This window comes from Bos grunniens, chromosome 6 (assembly GCF_055505025.1).
Source record: "Bos grunniens cultivar Pamir isolate PY7600 chromosome 6, Bosgru_T2T1.0, whole genome shotgun sequence".
NCBI lineage: Eukaryota > Metazoa > Chordata > Mammalia > Artiodactyla > Bovidae > Bos > Bos grunniens.
This window is the reverse complement of record NC_141170.1, coordinates 94,690,582-94,710,794: the sequence shown is the minus strand read 5'-3', so window position 1 is coordinate 94,710,794 and position 20,213 is coordinate 94,690,582. Positions and strand designations below refer to the sequence as shown.

The window sequence follows — 20,213 nt, the reverse complement described above, 5'->3', positions numbered from 1 at the left end:
TAGAATAACCTACATAAGCACACACACAGCTATTATGGGAGGAGCAACACCTCCAATCTCATTGAACTAGGTTAAACCAGCACTGACCCTAAATGGATCAACAATGCAGGATTCTCCAGTTATGGCTGGTCAAGGAGATCTTCCAACAGCTATCACCTGTAGAAATTGGGTGATATAATTCTTGATAGAGCAGTTATCTTCATGCCAGAGTATTTGGACTACTGGGATTCCCCAAAGGGATTTCAAGAGGAGTAAGGGAATCCATTTTTACATCCTCAGCCTACATGTGTCTTCATTCCTAAAGACGATCAGCCTGGGACCTCATCAGATGCAAGCTCACTGCAGTCTTTCCTTTGCCACCTCCTCATTCATTCTCAGTTGCTTTTCTCTTATTTTAGCAGAAAGGCATGGGCCTCCCTATTAGTCACTGTGAACACTGCCCAGAGCACTAAAACTAAGAGACAATGGAAAAACTCAGTGCCTAGGAAGTCTCCTTAATCAAGGCAGTGTAACTGCCCTTTCATCCTTATCATTAAGGGATAGGTTCAATCAAATTATATCTCTGTGTTTTTTTTTAATATTCTTGAACATTGACCATATACTTGTGCTACTGGGTTCAGTTATGTACTTCTAATAATCGTGATTTTGATTACAAAAGAAGTTGTAAGACGTAAGGCCTCATTGTCTTAGGAAATTTTTTAAAATAAATTTAAAATTTTAAACATATCTTTTGGAAGAAAAGTATAATGTGATAAAATAGTGTATATAATATACTAAAGTAAAATCAGGAAAATTGAAATGGAAATGCAATTTCAAAGAAAAAAGGACCAACATGAGAATTTTTTCTTTGAAAGGATGATGATAGGATGACATTGCTGTGTTATTTATATACTACTGGTTTTTTTTTTAAAAAGTAGTATTGTCAGTTCATTTTAAAATGGCAATGTTTACAACATTATGTATTCCACATAATTATTTAAACTTGGAGGTGAGAATAATATTCTTTGGGGGATAGTCTTTTGTAGATGCATAAGTGAAAAAAAGGTAAAGATTGCATCATTATAGCCAGTCCATCAGAGTGGACACAGTTTCTCAGAGCTTATGATACTGTCCCTAATTCCCAGGACTCAAGTGCCTAGTGATATAGACAAATGTAGTGAAGCGCTTGTCAAGCTCACCACAGCCAAGGGCAAAACTGAGTAAATGTTTAAGTAATTTCTGTACAATGTCACTTTGTTGAATATAGAAGCTCAAGACTTGTTATTGTTAAACTAGGTCAGAGAAAGAAACGACAAGAAAATAAGTTGTAGGCACATGGTTTGGCTCCAAGCCTTATGGGGGCCAGTTCGGAAAACGTGTCCTCCCATAAATGATCATAAATGATGATTTCATCATCATTTGTCCAGAGCTATAAAGACAAATTATGCAAAGTTTTTAGACGCTTCTGAAGAAATGCTCTGTCTTTGCGTGGTATCCTATTTCTAAAGTGCTGATTTTGGATGGAAACCTTTTGTCTTAAATGTACACAACAAAAGATCTTATTATCTCAACACCTTAGGCTTTGTTCCATCAATAACCTTTATTCAAATTCAGTAATTGCCCTATGTGTCGAAAAATAAAACCTGGAGACATGTCTAAACTCTGCTTAAAAGTAATGAATCATAATAAAATTTTACTTTCCAGTGGCATAAGTTTCTTACAGAGAGGGACTTCATTTCCCTTAACAAATTTGAAAAAGTGAGTTTTCTATATTATTTTCTGATTTTGAATTAAAAGATTTAAGATATTTGAAGCCTATCAGTAAGAATATAGTTCTTAAACTATATCTTTCTTCTGAAAAAGTGTGAGATGTTAATATATATACACTCCTTTTAATATAATGTATTTGATTTAAAGACATGTGCTATGGATACACTTGTTAAAAGTCATTCAAAGAAAGAAGCCTAAATAATAAAACATTTGAGGCCAGTGTAAAAATGAAGTTGAACTGTCCCAGTACTTTCTCCATTAAATATTAAGCACTCAATTTTTTGAAAACAGCTTTTTTACCTTCTAATAATACGAAAATATTCCTATTTTATAAGATATTTAAGTGTAAAACTTTTATGTAGCTCATCATTTTCACTTCTTACAGTTTCAAAAAGGTATCAGAAGCAATTAGATTCTGTTGAATTGGGCTTAATCAACAAAATCTTAGCAGTCCAGATTCCCCCGGCAGCTGGTTGGAGAAGAGCAGGGATGGAGGTCAGGGCACTGAGGACTTTTCTTCCTGACTGCCTTTGTTGAGTTCATGCATCCTTCATGTAACACAAAGAAAAGGAGGGATGGAGAGACTCCTGTTCTTAAAACTGCTATCTCGCTTTTCTCTCAAAAGCAAGCTTCTTCCAGATAAAATGGTGTGTTTGTTTTTTCTTTTTTTTTTTTTTTCACATTTTATTATGAAATGTTTCAGACATAAAGGAATGTTGAAAGAATTGTATAGTCCTCTCCCCATCACTTACTTTTTACAATTAACATTTGGGTATATTTGCTTTGTCACATCTCTGTCTCTCTACCCAGCCATCAGTCTGTCTTTTTCTTTCTTTCTTTTCTTTCTTTCTTTCTTTTTCTTTCTTTCTTTGGAAAAGGGGTGGGTAAGTGCAAAGTATGTTCTCTATACCTCTATGATGAGTACAAAAAGTGAAATGAAAGTGTTTGTTCCTTAGTCACGTCCAACTCTTTGAAACACCTTGAACTGTAGCCCACCAGGCTCCTCAGTCCGTGGAATTCTTCAGGCAAGAATACTGGAGTGGGTTGCCATGCCCTTCTCCAGGGGATCTTCCTGACCAAGGGACTGAACCCAGGTCTCCTGCATTGCAGCAGATTCTTTACCTTCTGAGCCACTGGGGCTTATATCTAAATGTTTTCTTTGTTCCTAGCACTACGCTAAAGCCTTTACAGTTTAGCCCCAGGCATGCCCTGCTTCTCTTCCCACACTACCCACACCCCAGTGTACCCAAACTCGATGTGTGCCAGACATCTCACCCATCATCTGAATATTTCATGGATTCTTGCAGCTTCCACGTGTTTGAAAATTCTCGTCCTTCTGTGGAGACTTTTCCCTCCTCTTTAACTCTTACTTATCCTTTAGGATCCTTCAGCTGTCACCATTTGGGTGAACATTTTCCTCCAGACAATTAACACCTACTTCCAGTGGTAAATGTTTAACAACCCATCACTGCAGAAAGAAAATGGCCCTCGTTTGTAGGACTTGCAGATTTTGTTGGTGTAAATTCTCTTCCCTACCGCTGGTTTCAAGCTACAGACAGGAAGTTCGTTACTGAACAGGGAGTTTAAGAAGAGATGGGCTCAGTGCACTCTCTCCAGCTGACAGCAGCGCTCCCCACTCCGCGGCCTCCTCCTCTCTCACCCTTGTCATGTGTGCTGTTGGTGATCCAGTGATCTCCTAAAGCAGAAACCATGCTTCACTCCTATTTCCGTTGCTAGCTGTTAGCTCACGGCAGGCTATAGAATAACAAAGCATTCACAAGAACACGTAATGAATAATACATGATTTGGGTACCAAATTGTATTCTATAGAGTACCTTCCACACTGCTGATTCAGTTAAAACAGGAATTACAGTAGTCACTCAATGGATGGATGGGAACAGCGAGCCATAGGGAGCTAGGGTCTGTAACGTGTAGCCGGTAGCGCATGTGTTAGAACCTGTCTTTGCCCTGGCACTTGACCGCTCGTCGCTGTGAAGCTGCTGCAAGTTTCCAGTTCCCTTCAGAGCCTGTCAGCATTCACTCAGCAGGCCATTTGGCATAGGTACCTTCCAAACTCCACGAGGAGTCAGCAGGGCACTGAGTTAAGGTCAGGAAGGACACATGGTAAAAGCGGATCTTTAAAGATTCCCTTGGTCTGTACATTAACCTCTGAGGAAAATGGAGTGTGCCAGAGTGCCTAGCTTTTGAAAATAGTAGCATAATACCCCCAGGCATAAAAGAAGATTAGAACTTAAAAGGTAAAGCAAGAGACAGGCCCCAAAAAAAGTGATAATTATTTGAATGGAAACACAAAATGTAATTTTACTTAAAATTGCTCATTATTTTTAACCTTATGAAAGATTGCCTCTCAGTTTTGGACTTTCGAGTTAAAGTAAGTGATTATATTCTTCTCTGAAAATTTGTTAACAGTAGTTGCCTATTAAAAATTGTTTAATGCTTGGGCTTCTTGGGCTTCCGTGCTGGCTCAGATTGATAAAGAATCTCCCTGCAGTGCAGGAGACAGTGATCCACTGGTTGAGACTCTGCGCTCCCAATACAGGGAGCACAGGTTCAATCCCTGGCTGGGGAACGAAGATCAGGCATGCTATATGTTTAACATAAAAAGTATTTTTTGTGCCCTCATTATTCCATATTCTGAATTTTAAGCTGAGCTACTGTGATACATTTCCACAACCTAAATAGAGTTAAGTTCCAAGAATGTTAAACGTGACATTGTATTTGCATGTCACAGCTAGTAAAAGTCTGAAAATGTGCATTCTTCCTTGACCTTTCTATAGAATTACAGACTGTTAGGGTTTGCAATTGAGCCTAAGTATTTAAATAAGAGTTTTAATGAATAACAATACTAAATATGCAAGAACCTTTATATCTGAACTTAGTTCTATCCTGCTGTTGTTCAGCTTCTCTAAGTTTAATTACATATTAATTCAAATATTTTATTTGAATATTTTACATTTTCATGGATTGTAAATGTGTAGTATTCGTTTTGATTTTGATTATGTGGAATATAGAGAAGGTAATTGCCCAGGATAAAGCTTTGAGATATTCACTTTTAAGGTGTCTTCTTACTGTTCTTTGCTTAAGTTCACTGACTTTTTGAGTAAATACATTTGAATTTTATAAAAGATGTACTAAAACCTCTTACTTACCAGGGTTACTGAGAAATCTAGAGAGATAGCATCTCTTCATTAGGATAAATTACTTACCATTACCATATGCTGTGAATTTCTGTTTGTTGGGAACACGGCCATGAATACATAAAGTATACCTGCTCTGTACCCTCTATAGTACTCTCCAGTAAGTCCCTAGGTCTGAAAAATAAGGAATCCTAAACTGGCTCTGTCAGAATGTTCTTTTACATTTAAAATTCCACAGTTATTTGAGCATTTTTCTGAGTCCCCTGGCTCATACTGAACTGAAAAGGACGGCTCTGCGTAATTTGTTTCTCTTCCTTTCCTGTTAGTTTCTTTGTTTTCGTTGCTCTGGTTATGGTTTTTACAAGTCCTTTAATGAAAACGTTCTAAGAGATTAGCCTTCTCAGATACTTCTCACTTACTTGACTTGACTTTTCCCCCTTCTCATTCCTCTTAAATATACCCAATTACACTTCTAGACTACTCCTTGCTGCTTTTCTTGTTGTGCTGCTAAATATAGTCACCAGTTTTGGAGTCCTCCCACATGTTCCATTCCTTGTGTCTGTTGGATTGATTTTATGATCTGGCCATACTGTTTTTGGAGAGGGTCAGACTCTTTCCCCTTACTTAGCACATCATGACTTCTGACAGACGGGGTCAGTCAGACTGGGGAATATTAAGCCTAGGGTTGTAGTAGCACACCAGTTAGTCAGACTGATGCAGGATTTAACTGAACAACTAAAAAAAATATGTAGGAAAACCACTGTGAGGCGACTAATTGCTACCCCACATTTTTTCCCCCTTAACAAATGTCCTTTGGTAGTCTTAAATGTCCTTTAGTAGATCATAAATCATCTAAAATTCAAGCACAGAAGCTTTAAACTTTCAAATGGCCTCTAGGACAGGTTTTATGTAAAGAATCACAATTGGACATCATAGATAATAACTAAATATTATTAGAAACTCAGAATAAAGTTTTAGGGAGGGCCAATAAAGTTTTAGGCACACTCCATTTTCTCCTCCAAAATTCTGACCAATTAACAGACTTAATTAACAGAACCAATTATAAATGAGAATCCATGTTTCTACTTGGTTATCAGAAACACAGGATTGTAGCTTAGTCGAGCTATTCTGCCTGCAAATGAGTGAAATAAGTTTAAGTCCATATGGGAGAAAGCCATAAGTTCTGGTTTGAGAGATGAGTATGTTTTAACACCAAATAAAAATCCCATTATCTGGATGGACCACAGTAGATTCACCTACTAAAGGAAATCTTTCTTGCTTCCATTTTGGCAATTATGAACAAAATTAGTATAGACATCTGTGTACAGGAGTTTGTGTGGACATAAGTTTTCAACTCTCTTGGAAAAATACCAAGGAGCAAGAGACAGAACAAGCCTGTGTGCGTTTCAAGATCCTGCCAGCATCACTTTTGCTAATGTTGCTTTACCCAAAGCAAGACACGTGGCCACGCCCAGATTGGGAGTAGGCAAGTGATGGGGAAAAATAGATGCAAACCAGTTAGATGTGTTGGGGGATACCTTCTATGGTGTCATTGTCACTAGAGAAAAAGAAATAGACAAGAATAGGGGCTGGGTGAGGGCTTTTAAGTCAGAGAAAAGAGGAAACCAGCTCCCAGGTACGCAGCTTCTAAGGTAGTGTCACCTCTGACAAATTAACCCACCCAGAAGAAAAAAGTGACCCATTATATTTTCACTTCCTTGGGGTGAATAGAAAATCACCCCAAGGTGATTTTATAGAAATAGAAATAGAAAAAGAAAACTTACAGCAACAGTCACACAATTTGGAAATGGCCCTTTTTCTAGCCATTTCCAAATTGTGTGACTGTTGCTGTAAGTTTTCTTTCTTATAGAAGTGTTAGGTCAGTGATTAATTGTTTGGCCCTTATCAAACAATGAAAAAGATTTCAAATCCAATTCTTAGAAGTCATAAGAAACAGCAAAAATATTTCCTTCAAAAAAAGGTCATAAAGCTTGGACTTACCATGAATTAAGAGATCAAAATGTATACCAATTATCACCTTTAGACCAGTCTCTGAACAAACTGTGTGATAACTGTTGAATTACAAACATTTCTGATATTATCTGATATGGTCTGCTAAGAATATTTTGTTATATTCCTATTAGTGGCAGTAGAATTAGAAAGAAAATCTGCTTGTATTAACACTTTCTACAAAGTCCCATATGTTTACAAAGGATATCTTATCCCTTTTGGCTTCCCCAGTGGCTCAGCAGTAAAGAGCCTGCCTGCAATGCAGGAGACACAGGAGATTCGAGTTTGATCCCTAGGTTGGGAAGATTGCCTGGAAGAGGAAATGGCAACCTACTCCAGTATTCTTGCCTGGGAAATTCCATGGACAGAGGAGCCTGATAGGCTACAACAGTCCATAGGGTCCCAAACAGTCAGACATGACTGAGTGATTGAGCATGCATGCCATCCCTTTTACTTTGACATATAAAAATCTTAAAAAGAGAACTTTTTTTTTTCTGTTTTGCACTTCTTCAAACATTACCTTGAAAATTTAAAAAGAAATAAAATAGATTCACTAAAGATCATATAGCATTATTCTAAAACTATATAAAAATATATAAAAAGCAAAAATGTTTATAATAACAGCAACCTATGTAGATTGACTTTTTTAAATTTGGAAAATGCAGTCAGTGGTAAAACTTAGACTTATGTGTAACTTTTCTACAGAAGTGCTAAAATACAAACTATGTTCCACCCTCTCTCACTAAATCCAGTTCAGTAGTTTTCTGCTTTTTCTTCTAGAATTTGTGCAGTAACCAGTAGATGAAAGAGTATCAAGTGCTAAAACAAATGTTTTACGGCCATTGATACTATAAATATTATAAATACTATAAATACCCCCAGGGAACATAAGGGGTTAAGAGAGGGTTAGTTTGATCACTTCAAAGGACAACTTTTGCAAAAGAAGTTTCCTAAAGTAGTCTCCAAGCATGGAGACCGGAAATGAGTAGAAGATCCTGGTGACTCACTTCCTCTTCGTGCCAGTACACGTTCCCTTTGTATAAATAGAAGAGGACAGGAACCTGCCTCATTGGAAATCTCAAAAGTTGCTCTTTGGCATTTTGAGAACCTGTAAAGTATCACAGGCAAGCATTTATGCCTGGAAGCATAAGCTTTTGAACTTGATTCACAGATAAATCCTTGGTTTAGTCACTAAGTCATATCTGACTCTTGCAACCCCATGGACTGTAGCCTGCCAGGCTCCTTTGTCCATGGGATTACCCAGGCAAGAATACTGGAGTGGGTTGCTGTTTCCTTCCCCAGGGCATTTTCCCAACCCAGGGGTCAACCTGGGTCTCCTGCATTGCAGGTGGATTCTTTACTGACTGAGCCATCAGGGAAGCCCAAGGGGAACAAAAAACAAACCTGATTTGGCTTACAGCAGTTTGTTATATATGTAAACTAGTCAACTAGTTAGAGTTCAATAAAAAGTCACCTGACTTCTCAACTATGTTTTTAAAATGCAGGAGCAACGGCTGCAGCCAGGAAGGAGGTGATAAGAAATAAGATCCGAGCCATCGGCAAGATGGCCAGAGTGTTCTCGGTTCTCAGGTGAGATCATGGTCCTCTGCTCTGTTTTGCCTTGATTATATGTCACTGAATAGTGTCTTAATACTTTAGTCTGGTCATTTAAATATATTATTAGAAACTATTTTCTTTTCTTTAATTATATTTTAAATGGATTTGTTAGTTCCTCACTATTTTAGTCAAATTGAAATCTATTAAATTATTTCTGTAGAGAAAGCCTGTAAGTGGTCTGCTTCACATTTTATGCCCTCTATGTGCTGCAGCACTTTAAAACATTTATTTCACAATAGATTCAACATATTATAAAATAGAACAGCTATTATAATCCTATTTTTCATTCACTCCCTGCAGTAAAAGACGAATCTACCAGGTGTATTTCACAAGATTTCTAGGAAATGAACATGAACCATAAAGCTTGTTTATGAAAATCTATATTATTCAAATCATTGAGAATGAAAAGATTATTAAGTTTCATTTCCCATATGTTAGTTATTTTTTACATGGATCATGCATCATGTTGTTATTATGCATGGACTTAAGAAAACAAATATTTTCTTAAAAAGGATTAACTACTCTTTACTTAAATTCGGTTATCTATTCTTAGATAACGCAAAGTATATTTCTCCTCAAATGATTACTTTAATCTACAGTATGATTATATGTGAGGAGTATAAAAACAATTCACAATTACAGTATTAACAAGGGTAAATAGGACTGTCTTGGGGAAAAGTCCATCTCCACATTGTATAATATCATATTCTAATTTTTGCCAGATTTTTTCCAACTCTTTTTCATGGAGTAGCTACAGTGGCTCTTTTGATTTCCGCTTCTTGCTATTTCTATCTCACTCCTGGTAGAGTCACTAAAGAGTAATTTAGTGATTTGATACCTAAAGCAGGGAGCCGTGAGCAGGATGAAAAGCACCATCATCCTTTCCCAGAGACACCAGATCAAAGTCAGTAATAACTGTGCAGGAGCAGCCAAATCTTGAAAAGTCATGTTAAAGCTGAAAATAGAGCATAGTTGCTCCCTGCGGCCTGATGAATGAGGCCACCTTTGCTCTAATGCTTTACATTCCTCACTGAACTTGCAGGACTCATTCATTCCTTCTAAACAAATGTAATAAAACTTAAAGCAGCAATTATGTATCATGAAGAAAAAAATTAAATATAACAATGTAATAAAACTTGAAGCAGCAATTATATATCATGAAAAAAAATTCAAGTATAGTAACTAAGAGGATAATCCATAGGTCAGATTTTTTTAAATCTCCCTTTTTCTGTCTGGTTTTCTCTCCCAAGTCAAATCAGCCCTACTTATTTTGTTGAGCCTTAGCAGTAAAACTTATAACAGCTCTTTCCCTGGCTCATTTTTTTTTTTTTTAACATATTTATGGTGTCATGGAAGATACCCAGCAACACTTCGTTTTGTGACACCTGGTTACAAAATCAGAATTGTTTTCCATATCTTCAGGATTCAGAAGCATGTGAACCCCTGACAGTTTTATAATTCCCAGCTTTATCTTAGCAGTCATGTCATTTGCGTAACATGACTTCTATATGAATGTGTGAAAATACAGTGTGTTCTAAGTAAAAAAGGGGAAAACAACAACAACAAGGGAGCCAAGGAAGAGTTCCATGTGAGTTCTTTTTTTTTTTTCAATGTGCGTTCTTATATACATTTTTTCCCTGTAAGTCTGATCTTTTTCTTGAAAGAAAATAAAAAGTAATGTCCCCTCCGCCCCCATTGTGCCTTTGCAGAGAAGAGAGTGAGAGTGTGCTGACGCTGAAAGGCCTGACGCCCACAGGCATGCTCCCCAGCGGCGTGCTTTCTGGAGGGAAACAAACCCTGCAAAGCGGTAAGCAGGCCCATTGGTGCACCCTGCGCTGGCACCTCAATCGCTGTGTCATTAGAGCCCTGACTTACTCATCCATTTAAGTCTTGGTCTTCAGTTCTTCTCAGCTGAAAGGGCTGAAACCGCCCCCCATCAGTTTGACCAGTCATGCCCCAAGTGGTAGCTCCTTCATTCGCTAGAATGTGGTCCTTACCCCACCCCCATGTCCTCATTTGCACACTAATCAGGCTTTCAGGCCTCACTGTAAGACAGCTCATTTAGCTCACCTACATGCCCTATAGGTTTGACCACTTGGAACCAAGCAGTTGCTAAAAACAACTTGTTAATTACATGTTTATTAAATGTGCTGGTTATCTACTGGAGTGAGGAAATAAACACATGCACACGTAAAAATACATATGTAAGTATAGGATTCAGTGGAGAATGGAAGAAGAGTATACAAGGATGATCTTGTTTTGAATAGAAGTTGAAGTCAAAGGTGTCTTTCCTCTGACTTACTCATCAAAACTTGAGAGTGATTAGAATCATATTTCATTTTTTAAAAAGGATGAAAACATTTCCTTGAAGATAGCTCTTGTATTAAAATCTATAGTTTTTTGAATAAGTAAGTGCTATCCAATAGAACTTTTTGTGATGGTGGAAATATCTCTATCTGTACAGGAGCCACTGACAACATATGGCTATTGAGTGTTTGAAATATAACTGTACAACTGGAAATATTTTGTACAACTTGAAATATATTTGAAATATAACTTATACAACTGAGAAACTGTATTTTACCTAGCTTTCGTTACTTTGATTTAAATAACCATATGTGGTTAGTGGCTACTGTATTAGACAGCCCAGTCAATGTGCTCTTTTACTTTTGTTACTTTTGTTATCTATTTTTACCAATATTTTCATTAATTAAAGTACCATTTCAGCATACTTTATGGAAATTTTGCTTTTAGATTAGACCCTAACAGAAAAAAAATGAAAACAAAAATATGCTCTAAGGTTTTAAAACAGTCTCAGCCTCTTGCTTATTTTCCTGTATCTTTCCCTGAATCTTTTTTTTGTGTGTGTGTGTTTTCTTTTCTATTCCTGTCCCTCAGTCTGGAAGATCCTGGTATTCCTATGGTTATGTTATTTAGGTACAGCTCTTCTACAGAGTGATGCCCCAGTTCATGGATGCGGTACTGCTAAACGGTCACCTCCTAGCAGCATCACTAAAATTTTCTTTATTTTCATGTGAATTTATTCCAACATCAATGTATTTGAGTTTCCACCAAAAGAAAAAAAATTTCTAAATGAGAGTAGGAAAATATCACAGTAAATAAATAAATAAATCCCCTATTTAATGTATAGCTAAAAAAATTATTTTAGTAACTTTGAAGGAAAAAAATCAAAAATTTTCCCACCAAAGTAAACATGCTCTAAGAACACTGGCATATTTCTTTATCATATGCATCATAATTTATATGCACGAAATGCACAGCTACCTAATTAACTAAAACCTGCATAGTTTCTGAGAAGCACAGTTTTACAGTACAGCGAGTGTATTATCAGAAACTATGGATCACAGTTGCTTTAGAAGAATACACTTAATAATGGACAGTACACATGTCTAATATGTGTTGGTGCTGGTGCAACTCCAGATTCTTTTGCTTTACTTTTAAATTTAAGTGACTTGAGTTCTTACAATTCTTTGTTTTGTTTTCAGATTTTCACCTGTATTTTAACCTGGAATTTTTAGTTGTTCTGTTGTTTTATTTTAGATCCATTTGTTTGCCATTTGGTGTTGAACTTACACACACTCAAGCACATACCCACAGCAGACATAAGGTTTTACAACCTTGTTAGTCCTGAGAATTTGAAAAGTCAGTGTATACTTTGAATGATGTACACAAATACAGTTTCAGAATTCATTGTCTGATTCGCTTAAATTTGTCTAAAAGGGGGAAACTACTTAAAGTTGTACTGTTTGGTTTTTCGCCATAGCGGTAACCATCATACATTTTTATCATAAGGAATTTAGAATGCACTGTAAGTAAATTATAGTGCACATTTGGCAGTTGCTCTAGTCTTAAAACCTTAAATTAGAAGAAACATGCAAATTAAAGTCAAGGGGTAGGATTTTAATATTAAACATTTTGAAATTACAGAGTTTTGCATTTTAGCACTCAATTAGGGAAATATCCCCTAACCTTGATAACATAGAAAAACTCATGCACCTGTATAGCAAGAATATAGACCCTAAGCTTATTATAAAAATTGCTGATAAAGCAATGGGCTTTTAAAGTTTTGCCTCTGAAATATGCTGAGATTTCAGTATTTAGACTGACTTTTCTTTAAAATGCTAATAGAATTATTGCTGCTACTGGCATGCTACCACTTGATGGTAACATTTCAAGAGTTTTGTTTCTAAAAATAATATTCCGGTGAGGAAAACTGATTGTAAACTGGGTTACCTGGCAGAAGACATCCAGACTATCCCATCCCCTTCCTCTTCCTTTTTCCTTTTTCCCTCACACTTGAAACATGTTCAGTGTTTATCTTTAGAGTCATATGTGTCATCAACTCGGAGGCAGCTCTTAATTTTCATGCCCCCTGCTTTTCCATTCTACTAGGAAATTGTGCTATTTAATATTAAATAGTGTGAATTATTCCACTGACAATATGGCAGTGCTTCAAGTTTTGCCATTTGGGGGGACATTTTAAAACTGTAAATCACCAGTCATAGCAGTGGATTTTTTCATACTTCACGTGAGTCAGATGCACATTTTCGATTGACCTAGTCCCTTGTAGATTCAATCTAAGTCAAAGAAACCTTTCCTGAGTGTTTTCCTAAAGGGTTAATCTTGTGGTCATTTATTTAGTGAGCAAAATCCAAAGCGGTTCACTCAGATATGTGTATCCAGCTCATTAAAAAAAAAAACAAACATCATTTTCGTGGGTTTTTTTCTTTTCTTTCTTTTTAGCATTTCTGTTTTGTTGTCTGTGCCAGAATCCAGCACTTACAGGAACACTAATCATCTTAGCTCCCTTGATCGTCACTGATTTGTTCTTAGAGTTAAAAATCCTCTGCTCATTTTTCTCATTCATTTTGCACCCCCTTTCTTCTCTTCAGCTACTGTTGAGGCTATTGAGGCTGATGAAGGTAAATTGGCCAGTCCCCTTTCTGTTGTACCTGCAACAGATAAGGGCTCTGCTGGGTGTATTCATTTCTTTCTTTCTTTCTTTTTTTTCTTTTTTCCTTTTTTTTTTTTTTTTGCTGTAGCTTGTAAAGAGTGTGTGGGTGTTGGGCTAACAGTTGTGGCTCAGTATTAACCAAAATGTTCTTGCTTTAAAGGGGAAAATGTCCTTTTCTGGTTTGTTTGTTTGTTTTTTTCCCTTAAAGCTATGTTTGACTTTGTATATAATGATCCTAGTATAATCACAGAAAACAAAAGGATAACAGATCTTGAACATGTGGGGTGGGGGTTATGGCAGCCGTTTTGACAAACAATAGATAAAACAATATTCTTTGAGCTGAACCATGTCCCTCCCTCAAATCACTTTCAGTCAGTACTGAAAAGGAGAGGATAAAAATAGCTTTATGAAATCTAGTCTTCAGAAATTTCTAGCAAAAAACAAAAGTTCACTTGAATAGTGCTTTGTTGTAGTTCAACGTTAATTTTTGTCTCTAAAAAAATATCCCAAGAGACAGCTGTATTCAAGATAAACAGTTCTGCTAGTCTTATGAAATTTTAACCTACTGGCATTTGTAAGACAGCTAGCACCACCAAGATATTTTAAAGAGTTCAAAAATATCTAGTGGCCGTGGAAGTGACCGGTAACAAGCATAGTGAATATTGTCATCACTCAGCTGGTTAATGTCCACTGAGTGTCTGCTTTGCGCCATGCACTGTGCTGCGAGCCTCAGGAGAATCGAGATACGCACATCACTGACTGCGCCCCAGCCCTGCTCAGTGACAACAGAGTGGACCTCTCGCAATTTCTTTCGTGCTCTTTAAATGTCAAGTTACGAGAGAACTGCTTATCCAAATAGTTTTGAATATGATACATACCATATCCCCTGAAAATTTTAAAAAGAATAATTTGAAGTTCCCCTTTAAAACAAAATTCTTCAGTTGTATTTTGTTCTTGCAAGATAATGTTTCATTGTTCCCAAAATTGTGTGATATGTTCCTTCGATATGATGTAAAATGTGCCACTTTAGACTCTCTCATTTGTACGTGATTTGGATATAGTAGGGGAAATGATAGCACTGTAAGAGAAAATACAACTGTTTCCTAAATAGCAGTGAATAAACTGCTATTTATGTGGGAATTCTCTATTCCTCTTGGCAAATTCTAATCTGCAGTGTGCATTCTCGTTGATAGTTTGGCTGTTTTCTGTGGTTTCTGTGACTCTGTGTTGTGTTAAGTATACTACCAATGTAAATTGCTAATACCCATTGTCTGACCAGCAACTACAGCAGAGCACACATTCTTCCAGACCAGCGTAGACAGAATGATTAGAAACGGAGCCCTATTCCAGACATAGCCCTTGTTCTTGCTAGATTTTGAAATTCTATGCTCCCACTCTATTGGCTTTTCAGACCTTACACAACCTAAAAAAGAGATTGCACTTTTACCATTTCAATTCATAAAATCGCATCATCAATTATGATGACTAACTTTTTATATTTATTCATTATGATGAAATGATATTCACAGTAGTTTAGCAAAACAGTAGATACTGCTTTGTCCCTGAAAATCACTGAGTTCATTTTCAGGGTGGGTGCTCATTAGACAGCTCTGTTATTTTTGTGATTTCTGACTGAATTAGAGAAGAATTAAAAAGCTTTGCTTTGGGCCTTGGTCTTTCCCCATTCCCCTATCTTCTTCCTCTCATAGTTGACTAATCACCATGATGCTAACCTTTAAAATGCAGAGGGGGAACGAACTGTTTCTCATCGTTTAACGAGTTTGGAAGCAACTGTGTCTATCTTTTAAGAATCTCATCCATACTAATGAAAAGCACTGTACATTTGTGTGGGAGTGGCTAGCAAAGTTTCGGCTTGAAACTGCTTTCCTTTTTTTCTCAAATAGGGTAGGAAGGACAAAGGTACAATGAAATTGTCCTTCATCAGCCATGGAGATGCAGCCCAATTCAACACTGGTGATTGGCCCTTCAGTGTCTGGCTTGCGTTTTCACAGGGAGTAAAGCAATCTGGTGTTCCCCATTTATGTATGGTTCCCCATTTATGTACTTTATTTTCAGCTCACTGGTTGGTGCACCCATTGAAGAAAACCTTAAGTCTCTCGTGCAAATGCTTTATCTATCTCTGGAGCATAGTAGGATACCTGGAAAAAAAAAAATCAAATATCGGTGCTCCCCTTTTGAAAATTCCATGTTTTCATTGGATAAGGCCCAAACCATTCCCATTCATTTTTGCAAAGTGTTTTCCCTTTGTGATTTGTGAACCATCGCTTAATATCTACATTGATCTACTAAGAAAGAGTTTTTCTTTAATTTATGCAGTAGACCAGATGAACATCAGTTTGGCCTGTTTGCTGCTGATGGAAAGACCAAATTTTTCTGCTTAGTGATCTGATCTTGATTTTTCTCAATTTCTTTTACCTTGTCATCCACTCCACATATTTCCTAAGTTGAGTGGAGAAGCAGGTGTTTATAATTTCTTTTTTTTTTTTTCATGCCACCGTTGAACTGTTTGCCAAGAAAATCTCTCTGGGATGCTGAGATGGCATGGAAATGCCCCAAGTTCTTTCCTTTTGTAGCTCCTTTTAGTTTCTGCTGTAAGCTCTTTACTAGATTTTTAGGTCTAGCTGCTTCAGTGAGTCTACTGAATTTGCCATTACTAGCACAATGGAATAGTCAAAGTAGGGCCATGTCCTGCCCCTCTGGGTTAGGGCATTTAATACAGTACTTGTGCCAAGGATGTGGCCAGTGGATGCTGGGCCTGGAGACCTCTTACTGGTAGCAAGCTTCCTTTTTATATACCACTTCGTGGATCTAACCATTCATGAAGACAAGAAAAACTTTACATCTTACTAACTTGAAGAGGACATTTTGGTTGGCAAGAGACATTGGCTGTTACCAAACCTCTCGGTTATCTTCGGGTATGGTAAGGAGTCTGTTGTGTTGTGTTCAGGTCCCGTCACGTTGTTCTCTACTAAAGGATTCCCTCTCTCACTGCGAAATTTCTAACATCACCTGATGCAACAGCTGTGCCCTTTGTGTTCCTCTGGCTAACCCTGATTTTTCTTTTCTTAATGATTTTCCGTTTAGCTATCAAAGGATTTTCACCACAACATAAGATCACTAGCTTCGAGGAGGCCAAGGGCTTAGACCGAATTAACGAGAGGATGCCACCTCGCAGAGATGCCATGCCCTCTGACGCCAACCTTAACTCCATCAACAAGGCTCTCGCCTCAGAGACTAACGGCACGGACAGCAATGGCAGTAATAGCAGCAATATCCAGTGACCACTTCCTGTTCACCTTTTTTTTTTTTTTTTTTTTTTGAGCTGCAGGGCCTGATGGGGATGGCTGCGTATCAGCAGTTGGATATTCTTGCCTCTGATGGTAGCTTATTTGCTCTGGGGCCAGGAGTTGGATTCAGTTTACACTATCATTAAAAAAGAGAGAGAGAGAATTATAAACTATATTTTGGTGGGGGTGGTGATTAAACACCTCTTTTGGGTATGCCTTTTAAAAAATGCTTATAGGGAAAAAAAAATTTTAAAAGAAAGCTAATGCTAGTATATACTGCAATGTTAGGGGAATGTACATGTTTTCCTACTGCATTGGGGGACTTCTAGCTAGGTTAACGAGAGGTCTTTTATTATGTTACTGGACACGAAAACTTTGTCTAATTTCTTACTCTATTGTACGTTTACAGTTGCAGCACTAAAAATGGATGACATCAACCATTTTTAACAAAATGATGTACAAACTAAATAAGGACTATTTATTGATAATGTTTTGCTACTCTTGTCAGACAATGGCTATAAAATGAATTAGGCAGTCTTAAAAAAAAAAAAAAAAACAGAAAAAGAAAAAAAAAAAGAATGTTGCAAATTTGTTAAAATGCCAAAAAGGACAGTTTAATTTTGTACAGATTATGCTTACCTCAGGTTTCTTTAGTGTGCTTTGAATGCCTTTCTTTCCATATAACACGCATTACTTTAGCAATGAATACCTTTCCTTTTCTTTTCTTTAAGTTTTAAAAAACTGGAATACTTACTTCTATCTTTTTTTTTTTTTGCTGTTTATATTTAGGGGTTTTTGTTGATAAATCAAGTCTTGGTTGTGGCTTGCTGAATTAAATATTTATGAGTGGTGCATTTTTAAGTATAGTAAACAAGACACCATATTAAGTACAGTGATAAAGCATCTATATTCTGTAAAAAAAAAAAAAATCTGCCTATGCATGTTTTTTAAGAAACAAAATGGCTGTATCGGCCTGTATGAGACTGTAATGCGCTTAGTGGTCTGACATATACTGGAAATGTATGTATACTGGCGTACTTTATATTCTCTAAAATGCTTCATGCCTTTGAAATTTTGTAATCAAAAAAAAGCTTTGAAAAAATCTAAAGGGGAGAGTATTCTTAAAAGTTTTTAACATAAGCTTGTCAGTGCACATATAGATGGTTAGCATGTTTAGCAAACCTTGTGAAATTTAAATAAGTTTGTAGTTACATGTGGAACTCTAAATGCATGGTAACTGTTAACGTCATAACGGTTTAGTTATTTTGTTCTGTTCTGTCATGTGCCACAAAATCTGTACTTTTTTCACTTTTTTCCCTTTGTATATCAGTTACGGGTTACAACTGGTTCATTCTGAAAACAACCACCACCACAAAAGTCCATTCATATTTTTTAAAAATTGTATAAGTGCCCAAGTAATTCACTACAGCCTAAAGCCTTGCCTTTGTAATTTGACTTCTGAGATGTTGGCAATCAAAGCATGCACTTGTAACAATGAAAAAGAAAAAAGCATTTTATATTACTACTCAATAAAATGTGCATGAACTTAAAGAACTCTCCTCCTTTCCCTGAGTCTGCTGAAAGGATTTACATGCACAGCCACCATGCTGTCTCTAGGTGCTGGGCCCACTGCAGGCATCGTAGACTGACCCTAACTGGCTTGTCTAGAGCCTCGTGCTCTCAGGTGTGGTGCCTGCTTCCACTTTAAGAATCTTGGTGGCTCTGTGTGTCAAATCAGACAAGAGAAAAATCTTGGAAGAGCAAATGCTGTCTTCTGGCTCCCTTGAAGATGGGAGCCAGTTAAGAACCAGAGCATTCCTTTTTATTGAAAAAAAAAAAAAATTGTTATCAGGTTGTTTCAGTTGTATTGGATGCCCTGTCTGCTAAATCAAAAAGAACTCAGCTACTAAGTGCATTTTCACTGCAGAAGAGAATTGCATTTGTATCAATAGTGACATTTGTATCCCGGCGCTTCAGCTAATATCTAATCACCTGAAGATTTAAGATACACCAAATATTAGTTTGTTTCTAACATTGTTCATTTTCACTGCACTTTGTTTTATGTAATAAAGTATGCCTGTTATATTAAATAATAAGAATATGGCAATTAGTGATATAGTGTACCAGAACAAAGATGTTCTAGATATATTCTCTGACAAAGACTATCCCAAATTTATTTTGATGAATTCAAGCCTTTTTCCCCCTGTGGGTATTTTTCCATCCTTTAAAAAGATGACACCCAAGGAAAATATTTAGATGCTATATTTATTAGAATGATATGAAAAAATGGTAATTCTGATACCAAGGTGTTTATTTTCTTTCTTATAACTGCAGAGAAAATATCCCAACCAAAAAAAAATCTTTTCTTTGGATTCCTTTCTTTCACAAATTGTGCTGAGGCAACTATGGCATAGAAATAAACATTTGACATTAAAATAAGCGGTTGATGTGAGTATTGCCTGGTCTTTCTGCTCAGTAGTTAGGAAAGTTATAGCGTATATTTTTGCATAATAATTCAGTCTATCAGAGAAATCAATGTAGAGCTGAAGTTATTTCTCTAAAAGAGGTAGCATGCCTGATCATCAGGTATTAGCTCTATCTCCTTCGCCTTTGGGGAAACTGCTGGTTTCTTACGTTGCTAATTCCAGTGACTCTGGCTAAACACACACACACAGCCTTCTGTCTTCTGCCCCTCTTCACCCTCCCCCAAGGTGACTTATATCTCATGGGGTTCAAACCCAGTGCAGAATTTTTATCTAGCTTGTCAAGGATTAAGAGCTAGATTTGACTGACCCGAGGTCAGCAAGCTTTCTTACCTAAAATATCCTCTACTTATAGTTTTAAAAGGCTTCCCTGATAGCTCAGTTGGTAAAGAATCCACCTTTAAGGCAGGAGACCCTGGTTTGATTCCTGAGTAGGGAAGATCCGCTGGAGAAGGGTAGGCTACCCACTCCAGTTTTCTTGGGCTTCCCCTGTGGCTCAGCTGGTAAAGAATCCGCCTGCAATGTGGGAGATCTGGGTTCGGTCACTGGGTTGGGAAGATCCCCTGGAGAAAGGAAAGGCTACCCACTCCAGTATTCTGGCCTGGAGAATTCCATGGACTGTATAGCCCATGGGGTCACAAAGAGTCAGACTGAGCAACTTTGACTTCTTCTTTCACTTCACTTGCGTAGTCTTTTAAAATATTTTTTGAAGAACAGAAAGAAAAATCTTCAGACACTAAACTTGTATGAGGAGCAAAGGGACGAAGGGAGGAACCTCTCAGGGTGTCGACTGTGGGGTTCCCAAGGACAGGGAAGTGTCAGAGGGCAAGCATCTTGGGCTAACAGCCTAGAGAGTGTCGTGCTGATGCCGAATCCCCCAGAAGGATCTTGTCCCGATACATTTCTAACCTTC

General features: G+C 37.2%; 1 protein-coding gene across 2 annotated transcripts in view; it reads left to right on the top strand.

Annotated features, from left to right (window-relative positions):
• Window positions 1-19,256, top strand: part of PPP3CA (protein phosphatase 3 catalytic subunit alpha) — a 334,161-nt gene extending 314,905 nt beyond the window's left edge. The window contains exons 11-14 of one of the 2 annotated variants that reach the window (XM_086406758.1): window positions 8,423-8,507; window positions 10,244-10,341; window positions 13,448-13,477; window positions 16,615-19,256. In XM_086406758.1, coding sequence (XP_086262884.1) covers window positions 8,423-8,507; window positions 10,244-10,341; window positions 13,448-13,477; window positions 16,615-16,811 — 410 coding nt within the window. In that variant the 3' untranslated portion in view covers window positions 16,812-19,256. The remainder of the gene's footprint in view (window positions 1-8,422; window positions 8,508-10,243; window positions 10,342-13,447; window positions 13,478-16,614) is intronic. The other variant, XM_086406759.1, reaches the window with a different exon arrangement.
• Window positions 19,257-20,213: the final 957 nt, after the last annotated feature.